This window comes from Maylandia zebra, linkage group LG3 (assembly GCF_041146795.1).
Source record: "Maylandia zebra isolate NMK-2024a linkage group LG3, Mzebra_GT3a, whole genome shotgun sequence".
In the NCBI taxonomy this organism is placed as follows: Eukaryota; Metazoa; Chordata; class Actinopteri; order Cichliformes; family Cichlidae; genus Maylandia; species Maylandia zebra.
This window is the reverse complement of record NC_135169.1, coordinates 34340728-34351033: the sequence shown is the minus strand read 5'-3', so window position 1 is coordinate 34351033 and position 10306 is coordinate 34340728. Positions and strand designations below refer to the sequence as shown.

General features: G+C 36.7%; 1 protein-coding gene across 1 annotated transcript; it reads right to left on the bottom strand.

Annotated features, from left to right (window-relative positions):
* Positions 1 to 4812: 4812 nt before the first annotated feature.
* On the bottom strand, positions 4813 to 6831 carry LOC106675334 (ubiquitin carboxyl-terminal hydrolase 50-like). Its single transcript, XM_076882232.1, has 7 exons — positions 6773 to 6831; positions 6547 to 6672; positions 6085 to 6180; positions 5800 to 5931; positions 5574 to 5708; positions 4955 to 4965; positions 4813 to 4870 (listed from the first exon to the last, which is right to left on the bottom strand). Exons 1-7 carry the CDS (start codon positions 6794 to 6796, stop codon positions 4813 to 4815), a joined length of 582 nt encoding a protein of 193 aa, XP_076738347.1. The 5' UTR covers positions 6797 to 6831.
* Positions 6832 to 10306: the final 3475 nt, after the last annotated feature.

Here is a 10306-nt window from a genome sequence, read left to right as displayed (position 1 = left end):
TTAAGTTGAAAGTCTTATGTCTATATTATTAGGCTCAGAAACTGAAAAAGTTAGAAAAACTAACTCTGGTTTTGAAACTTCAGTAACAGAAAGTTCAGTGTTTGTAGAGGCTGCATGCTTTTCCCTCTCCTTCCCCTGTCCTTTCAGTTTTCTCGAGAACGTTGCCAATTGGTTCATTTGGTTTTCACCGGTTATCCTTTCACCTATTTTAATGAAAGTAAACACCGAACCTGTCCTCTACACACACCACAGAATGCCCGTGTTACGGCCGCTGGCCTCAGGTGGCCCCGCCTTCCTCCCTGGAATCTACAGTGCTCCAGGACTCACGGGGGATTGGCTGGCCCGGACATATGCCCGCCCCAACTTCATGCGGATCCGAGCCTGTCAGACTACACACACCATTGGCTCACGCAGGAGCCTGGAGTACGACGGACAAGTGACACAGCTGTCTGCAGTTATGACAAGTGACACAGCTGACTGCAGTTAACTGATAGTATAAAAGGCTGAGGAGTCTTCATTCGTCGAGGGACTTGTTGATTTGAACAGACTGTACAGAGAGTCCCTCCCTTTTGCCTTTTGCCTTCTGCCTGTGTTTTGTGTTGCCTCCTGCGAGACGTTTAGTAGAGCAGTGCTCTACTGGTGTTATTAATCGTGGTGTTTGCTTAAAGTTTCTCTGCTGCCTAGTGAGTTGTTTCACTAACGGATTTCAGTTGTGTTAATAAACCTTATGTTTGTCTTCCTATCTAACTCCTTGGTCTCTGGGCTCGTTTATGTTACGTCCGCTGCCGCCTAGCAGAGCCGGGCCGTAACATAAGTGGGGGCTCGTCCGGGATTTGAACCCGGGACCATTTTGTTTTAATTTAATCTTTATCACTTTCAGTTTCTCTCCAGCAGTTATGAGAAGTCATGTGACTACAGATTAGCAGCCGTGATTATTTTATACACTTTTATTTTACTTAATCCCTGTTAGTGCTGCTGGGAGTCGAGGTTTATGCATTTATTTTATGACTTATGGGTTTTATTGCACTACTTTTGGAACCTGGCACCATGTAGTCAAAGTATACCTGATCTAACTCTGGGTGGATTATCTTACTTGGAGAGTTTGTGGGTTTAAAAATGGTAAATGGCCTGTATTTATATAGCGCTTTACTAGTCCCTAAGGACCCCAAAGCGCTTTACATATCCAATCATCCACCCATTCACACACACATTCACACACTGTTTATTGTGTTGCTTTTGCCATTGTGGTGTTCTGAATGTGCATCAAACTGGATGTTAAAATGCTTTATTTTTTGTATTGTTATACAACCTGTCAGAGTTTTACCGCTGATACTGCTGGATAAACAGAAACTCTCTCAGGAAAGAGGTCACACAGAGCTCAAGGTTTCACTCGTGAGACGGAAGTAGTTGTCTCCAACCCACTTCAACTTGCTTCCCCCTGCAGGTTGTTTTTATTGTTTACACACATGGATATTCATAAAGCTTGTTGCTGTATTAACTAAGACAAATTACTATATATGGTTACAAAGTGTGTTGTGCTAGCGTGGTTATACGATGTGAGTGCAGCCCTCCCAGGATGTTGTCGTTATCTTGTCCCGCCAGGTGGCTTCCTTCATTGAGTAGAGTCTGTTCTTCTCAAGGCTGCTTAATCCCTTTATGGAGGTCGTGTACATACACATATTCATGGGTTACATAGGAAGCAAACAAAAGTATTCTAGCTTTTTAAATGGCAATGTGTAGCTTTTAAATGGCAACCTACAACACATACATTAAACCTAACATAACCGGACTGATGAATTCACTCATGGCCATCATTTGGCACAACAAACCGGATGTGAAGCAGTAAAAAAAAAAGAAAGAAAGAAAAGAAAGAAAACACACATATCATTGTTCTGGTTACATATGAGACTAATGAGAGTGTGTTAAGTAGTTTCCAGTTTTCATCTGAATGACAATGTGTGTGTTTGCTGGAAATATTTTATCAGCTTACTTTAAAGTTACAGTGGGGTGGACACACCTGTTTAACCATCCAGTGGAAGATATGTTTGATACTGTTAAGTGCTTTGAGAATTTATGAGGATTATGTGAGCCAGGCATTTTGTTCTCTGAAAATAAAAAATTAAGGGAAATTACCCAACTGTGGTGTTTGGTATGTGGCAACCTGTTGCTCCACATTCTGTTTGACTAAATAAAAAAGTGTTTTGAAGTAATCTGTTAATCTAAGCTGTGAGTGGTGAATAAGGAACTTCACACAGACAGCATTATCATTACCACAAAGGGCAAAGGTTTACTTCAACTGCAGTACATAAAACCCATTATTTGACATAAAAAAAGAAAAACTGAACTGTTAGTAATAGTTTAAAATTGCTGTTGTTCTGTGGACACATGACCCATTATTGCCACAAAGAAACTGAAAGCATATAAAAATCTTCTAATATATCTTCTTGAAATCTTATCCAGTTCAAAGTCAGTGATAGCTGGCACCTATCTCTGCAATGAAAACAAAGCAATAAATGACTTGACCACTTGAAAACCAAACAAGATTTTCTAAAATAAGACTTTGTTTCTGAAAATTAATAAATAACCCTGTAAGGTATTATCAGGCTGAATCACAGGGTTACAGACAGATGTATTTATACTATAGTTGTAAAGACATGTTTCCTGGTACAGCAAATTTTCTGGCATGATATGATCTCAGCTGAGACTGAAGCAGTAAAAGAAGGTGTGGGAGAAACACCTGTGTACAAAGGACTTGCCACATCACCAAGTATACTTGTTTTACTAGGTCTGTGAAAATTACTGTAGCAAAGTTGTTAAAACTAAATCTCTGTATGTGCATACTCAGATTTGTAACTTGTAGTATTAGTACTTGACTTGCATTCCAATTTTCCAATGTGTTCACATGTTTAGTTTACTTTTTTTCCTTCCTTTATGTCCTTATATGCTGTTTTTACAGATTTTTTTCAAAAGTAAGACTTCAGAGGGGTATATAACAAAGAAATGTGCTCTCTCTGCTGATGTTTATTGCTAAAGTGACAGCTGCATATTCAATAATGAAACATGCCTCAGTTTCTTTGCAGAAAAGAAAGTGAAATAACTAATATGAAAAACAATTTAGGAAATATTAAACAGGGAAACAATGTATTTAAGATATCGACCAGATGATTTAAAAATATACATCCCAGTTAAAGAGCCACAACATTAAAAAGCAAAAATTTAATTAGATAAAGCAACAAATAAGATAAATAGTGCATACTTATTCTAAACTGATTCTAAAGCACCTTAACATAACATGATTTGTTTATATTAGTTCAATTTCACTACTGTTACTGTCTCGGGCAGACTGGTAATGTATTATATTAAATAAAAAAGGGAAACAACACTCATGCTGCATTCTCCAATTAGACCAAGACAAAAGCATAAGCGTTATTAAAGAGCTTCAATCTCTGTTGAAAAATATAAAACATTCAATTAAATGTTTAATTAGCATAAGGATGTGGAGACATAAAATAAATAATCATTTAATAATGATTCAACTTAATTTGACTCCAAATCCTGGTCTGGCTTTTTTATTTGTATTTTTTCAAAGCGACAAAACATGAACACAACCCACTTGATTTAGCAGCTTCTATTTCTACATCATCTACATCAGAGCTGCCCTGTGTGGGTTTCCCTACACTTTCTATTCTCATGTTTTTCATCTTTGTCCTGATGATTTCAAAATCTGGAGTCTGCATTTTTTCTTCATAAGTTATTTGAACTTTTCCTGACTTCTGTGAACCACGTCCTCCTTCTGTGACTCCCTGAATTTTTGGTCTGGCTTTTAGTTGAAAACTCTCTGCTTTAGTTTTTTCATTAGTAGCATCATCCTGTTTTTCTTTGGGTGCTTCTATTATTTCTGCTCCTGCTGGTCTCAGATGGGGTTTCTCTCTGATCTGAATTTGTTTAGTATTTCCTTCATATTCTTTCTTTTCCTCCACATCAACATCTTTCTGTGTTGTAGCAGCACCACTTACCTCCTCTACTGTGTTTTGTTCAAACTTACTGTGGTCACCTTTTTCGTCTCCTTTTCTTTCTCTCCTGTCCTCCTTCACATCTCTGATTTCTCTCTCTACACAAACATCATTATCACTTGAATGTGTAACACTGATCTCCTGCATGTTCAGTGTATCACTGTGTCTGTTTCCATGTTTATGACTCTGATCATCTTGTAGTATGCTTTCTTTTCCTTCATCAACTTTTTCTTTATCCTGAAATGTGTCACAGCACATCTCTGCTGTTGGTTTATCAGCACTAATCTTTCCTTTTGTGTCATGTTGAAAATCTGTTTTTGTTTTCTCCTCAGCATGAGAAGGACTACAGGTTTGTTTATTCTCCTGATGTTCACATATGTTCTCTCCAACAGTGTCAGCTGGATGCTCTGCATGGCTTTTTTTCTCTGACTGTTTATCTTTAGCCTTTTCATCATTATCTGCTTTATCATCCATTAATTTACTCATCTCATACTGTCTGCTTAGATCATCACAGACTGCTGATCGATCACTGCTATCAAGTTTAAAATCAATATTAATATCTATGCTGTTCTTTTCAGCATCATCCACTTCTGTGTGTTTTTGATCCAGGTCATCACTTCCAGTGGTTCCTTTGTCCTCATTTGGTTCTTTGTCCAGAGGATCTATGTTACAGGGGGTGTCAGGTGATCCCCCTGCTTCTCTTAAGCGAGCAGTCTTTGGATTATCTGCTGTGTCTGTCTTCTCCCGTTTTCTCTTTCTATTGCTCTTATTTTTCCCATCTTGACTCTGATCATATTCATTACTGATGGTGGGTAGTCCACTGGTGGACATATCTGTGGACTCTGGAATAGCAGTATCTGCAGCATGAAGCACAAAGTAGAAACAAAATCATTCAGGCACCAAACAGCTGAGGAAACGACAACAAAAATATTTTCTCTTACCTTTCTTTTTGCTATAAAACAGAAGATATGTAGTCTGGGACCTAATTGACAAATATGACATGTAACAAATATGTTACTTTCACAGTTTCGCAGTGATGTGTTTGGCTAATATTTTATAACATATTTATTTTTTGCAGCAGTGTTTTCCGACGTATTAATATGTGTCTGTGTATGTTTACATTTTACTAACAGTGTAAATATTAAAAGATACACATAAATGTTTTAATTGTTTTCATTGATTTTATTATTTTGCTTTTGCACAGGAGAGTTTTGGGGACAGAGTTGAATCAATCACAGAAAAATCTGCAGTTGTGATTATAGCAACAGTGTGATATGATACTTCAACATGTAGCACACTGTAATTGAGAAAAGTGTATTTAACGCATGTTTAGTGCATACTCGTGTGAAAAGTTAAGAAATAATTGGAAAATAATTTACAGTGGAAGTAACAAGCACGAAAACTTACTTCTCAGTGTTATCCAGCTGGAATGGCTGAAAATCAAGCTGATGATGTAAAAAATAATAAAGTATGAGATGAATGATGAGCTGGGCCACTGTCACGCATGAGTAATGTAGGAACGTCTTTTGGTATCAAAAATGTATAAGTGATCCATCGTACCTCTGTGACTCTGGCATCATCAAACTGATACCATCTGTCTCTGTGGTCCTCCTGGATCTTGATTGTGGCAGAGTAATGTCCACCTCTCAGATCCCCAAAATGATCCAGAAACGCATATAGTTCATATTTCTGACTCTGATTACCAAAGGAAAAATGGCAAACATCAGAATGACTGAAGAAAACAAAATGGATTATGATTAAATACTAAAATATTCTGCACATTTACCTCTGGTATCTGCAGGGTGTAGGGAACCTCCACAGAACAGGTGATTTTGAAGTATGACATGTAATTATAGTTGAACTCAAACCTCTTCAGCAGCAGACACAAAACATCTGGATGATGCTTTATTACATCTCTCTGAATGAAAAACATTTAATTTAGGACAGTTTTACTGATACAGCACCAAATCACAACAACAGTCACCTCAAGGAGCTTGTCTGCTTCCATTACAAGTCAATATGGTTTCATAATTTTATTTAAAGAATAATAAAAGAATCATTTTTAACTCACCATACTACCATCAACTTTGTCATCACACTGCTCACAGTACATCTGATTTTCTCCACAGAAATCTGAAGTTTTAAAAAACTCTTCAATGCCCTTCACCTGAAAAATATTATTCAAAATCAGCTCTGACAAAGATGTGCTGACCAGCATAAAGGCTGTGATTGTAAAGTGCTGGTAAATGTTTTCTCAGGGAGGAAGGTTTTCAATACACTAACTTTATTTAACATAAAAAAAATGTAAAAAAGTTTTGCATTATTAGCAGCTGCCATCAAATAAACTCACTCTACTGGTTTTTGAACACAGTCTTTCAGTTGTGTTAATGTTAAAATTATTTTGGCGTGCTGGTCTCTGACTGAAACATGGACATCTAATTATTTTTCTCTGCATCAGTGCCATAAATCAGAATTTTACTGCAGAAAAATTATTATGTATTGCATGTCTCTTTGTTACTTGTCATATCCTTACCACGCTGTAGTCTTCACTGCAGGAATCCACCAGTGAAAGAGGAAGAAACCAAAAAGGTGCATCTCTGTCAGTCTCTACATGATCTTTAGAGCAGGTGGTCTTGTTTACTAACTGACCGTGGAAGATCTGAAAAAAGCACAAATACTTGTTGGCAAGTGATATTTTTTACCCAGCTTTCATATTGATAGGCTCACTTTTGGAACCAGTCAAAGAGAACAGTCTCTACCTTTGATGTATCCGGACTGGTCATTCTTAAAACCCTCTCCAAGCACTCTGCAGCATCACGCTGTTCATACACTGGGTGGGGAAATAAATGTGCATGCTTTCAACAAAACAATTAAGTTATTTAATTAAAAATGTTTTAGAATTATCCAGTCTAACAATTTAAACAAGTTAAACTATTAAATTACATTAAAAAACTGCACAGGCTGAAGAAGACTTTACTTCAAGACTTGTTGTAAATTGATCTACTTTAGATGAATTTATTAGACTCTTCAAACAATTCAAAGGTTGTGCTGTTTTGTGTGTTAACATACTGTACCATTGTCAATGCCCAGCTTCTGTGTTATCTTATATGTGCATGCTGTGTGGTTCTGTAAGTCATCAAATAAGACTTTAAGATGATGATCAATAAACTCAGAGTAAGGATTTTCTCCAGAGTACCTACATGGAAGGTAAATACGAGTAATTAAAAATGCACAATAGACTTCATATTTGATAAATACAGGATCACACTTAAAGCTGGGCTGTAACAAACCTTGTCACAGCCTCTCTGAAGTCCTTGGTCATGAACAGCACCTGCAGCACACTGTTCAAGTAATCTGTCGCTCCCTGGTTTATCAGTCCATGGTACCTGTTAGCTACTGGGAGGAGACTGATCATGTAAATTTCAGAACGATGAGCAAATAATTATGGTGGATCATAGATTAAAACCCCTTCTGCTAATCAATTAAATCAATGAATTAATGAAACAATAAGAATTATTCAAACTGAACCATTAAGGTCAAGGTTGTCATTAAAACTTTATTTGTAAAATGGAAGACGTTCAGAGAAACCGGCTTTCTTATAGCAGTGCGGCTAGAGAAAATGGTAAACGGTAAATGGCCTGTATTTGTATAGCGCTTTACTAGTCCCTGAGGACCCCAAAGCGCTTCACACATTCAGTCATCCACACATTCACACACACATTCACACACAGTGTGAAAAGCACAGTCTAAACTAGGAGCGTCTGAGAGAAGTGTTTCTACCTGTAAGGGCCGGTTATTGAAAGTCATCTAAAAACAATAGACCTAGATGTTAAATATATGTGTGTAAAAAAACCAAAAAAAAAAAAAACAACTGGCATCAGATCTTACCCAGAGAGGTGCTGCTGAATAGCCGCCGAGTACTCTCCAACAGAGACATTTTCAGTCACTTCAATTCTGTGTTACGGAGAGCTGCAAATGAATTCAAAGTCTATACACCAGTCAGTATTTGTTTATAAACAACAACAACAACATTATTTATTATTAATTATTACTAGCAGGTAAACAAAGGCCCATGTTTTTGTACATAAGGTGCCAAATCCACAGCCAGTGACAGGCTTTCAGTAACATCTCGAATAGAAAACACTTTGAGTATTACGATATTACCACTACAACACGCTGCTTTTCTAAGCTACATTTAATGACTTTCGACGAGGCTACGGAAAAAAAAAACTATAATAAACAAAAACAATACCAAAAAAGAAGTTTCTTCCCCAGACAGACAGTGCTTTTCAAAGAAATTGCTGATGAAGAATAAAACAAACCTAATTATTTTCAAATGGAATACACAAGTACACAAAAACAAAAGATTCAAACATACCTTCAGTGGTAACAGGGATATTTTAGATATCTTAAAGATGTTTTCTAAGATCTATGGCAATAAAAGTGTTTAATTTATGGAATATTTGAGTATAGGATATCTCTATCTCTAGTGCAGTTTAAAACACTGGAGTAGCGCTTTCTCTTTCACTTCTGCTACACCTTAGTGTTGCATTCAGTGTGTGTCGGAATTTTGAAAATCTGGCGTATTCTTTCGTATTCTTTTGAATTTAAAGAGACCTGTAAGAACACTCTATTAACGGTGAAATGATAACTATTTCATTAACACTATTTTAAGTCACCGATTGTGTGAACTTGACAGAGATTTAATTAAAGAGCAGAGATGGTAAATATTAAGCGCAAGTCTATTTCCACACACAACTACCTTCATCATGAATAAACGCAGAGTTTAAAAAGACCTCGTGAAGCTCTGCTAAACTCAAACTTTGTGTCTCCGTTTTTCTCAAACACTTTCATTTTCTTAAATCCACCAAAAAGGTACTTTTTTGATGTTGCTGCTACTAAAACCCTCTAGTTTATAAGCAGAGAAGCTTAAAAAAAAGGTTTACAAAAAGGTTGGTTTTCTGTACATGTTCTGAAGTTGTTTTAACACCAAATGTTTGGTCTTGATCTACTTGCAGCGTTTAAACTTCTGCAATACTGTATCTATGCATCAGTTTTCTTATCATCTTATACAATTTGGCCAGAGTGGAAAATTGCCAGTGTATCAAAAGGCCAGGGCGAATCCATACATGTGAAACAAAAGTTAAGGTGTGAAACCATCAAACATTCATTAACAGGGACATAGCTTAAATCCAGAATTTGGTGCAATGTTCACAAAGAAGCTAAAAAAGCTTCCTGTTGCAGGTAAGTGGTGTAAAATCCACTGTTAAAACACGTGGCTCACACTTATGTGAGATTGATGATGTTGCAGTTGTGTTCCTTATATCCTTGTTATGTTTTTAGATTGTAGTGCCACTGAACAGCTTCAGGTGTGTCACACGATCAAAGATGCTGCATAAAAGGTTTGTTTGTTGTTACCACATTTTTAGAAATTTTAAGCCTGAATAGTTTGTTTGGAAATAATGCTTACATAGGCTAAAATAAAGGGTAAGAAAATACACCAGGATAAGCTGAGCTTTAACCAAAAACGCAGTGTAAAACACTCCAGGAAGTTACTGATACAGTCAAGAAATCTTTCCCAGAAGCACAAAGACACGGTATGTTATTTAATGACTCACTTGGCAGAGCCAGGACAGCTGATATGAAGAACTAAGCAAACAAGGTTTAGCTTAGCTTCACCTTTCTGTTTGAGTTTTGGCAGAAAGGTAGAAACTTATACTCCAGACCTGCATATGAAATTGGCGCAATAGAGTGTTTTTTATTTTTTTAGGTAATTTTAAATGATCTGAATTTGCTTCCATGTTGCAAATGTAATACTCACACGTACGTTTCATCATATTACAGATCAGCAAAGATTTACCAAACTTTGACCCACATTCGAGAGAGGTGAATGTTGCTTTAGAGATTGCCAAAACAAGAAAGCTTATCACAGATTATGTTTTGAGGCATCTCTCTGCTGATAAAGAAGTTGAAGTTCAACTCATGTTTAATTGGGAAGTTTTATAGTCATGCGAAGTACTGCATGACAAAAACAGAGTCAGTCTTGGATATAGCAGCGTCATCATTTCTCCCCGCATTTCCTGTCATGTTGTCACTGCTTTACAGGCCTGAAGCTCGACAGTACACAATGTATCCTTATCCGTAAGGTAAGGATACATTGTGTACTGTTTGTTTGTATATGTGTCTTTCTTGCTGCTTTTACCCAAATTTCCCCTTGTGGGACAATGAAAGGATTATTCTATTCTATTCTATTCTATCCTTATGTGAGTAAAAGAAAACATAATTAAAATATA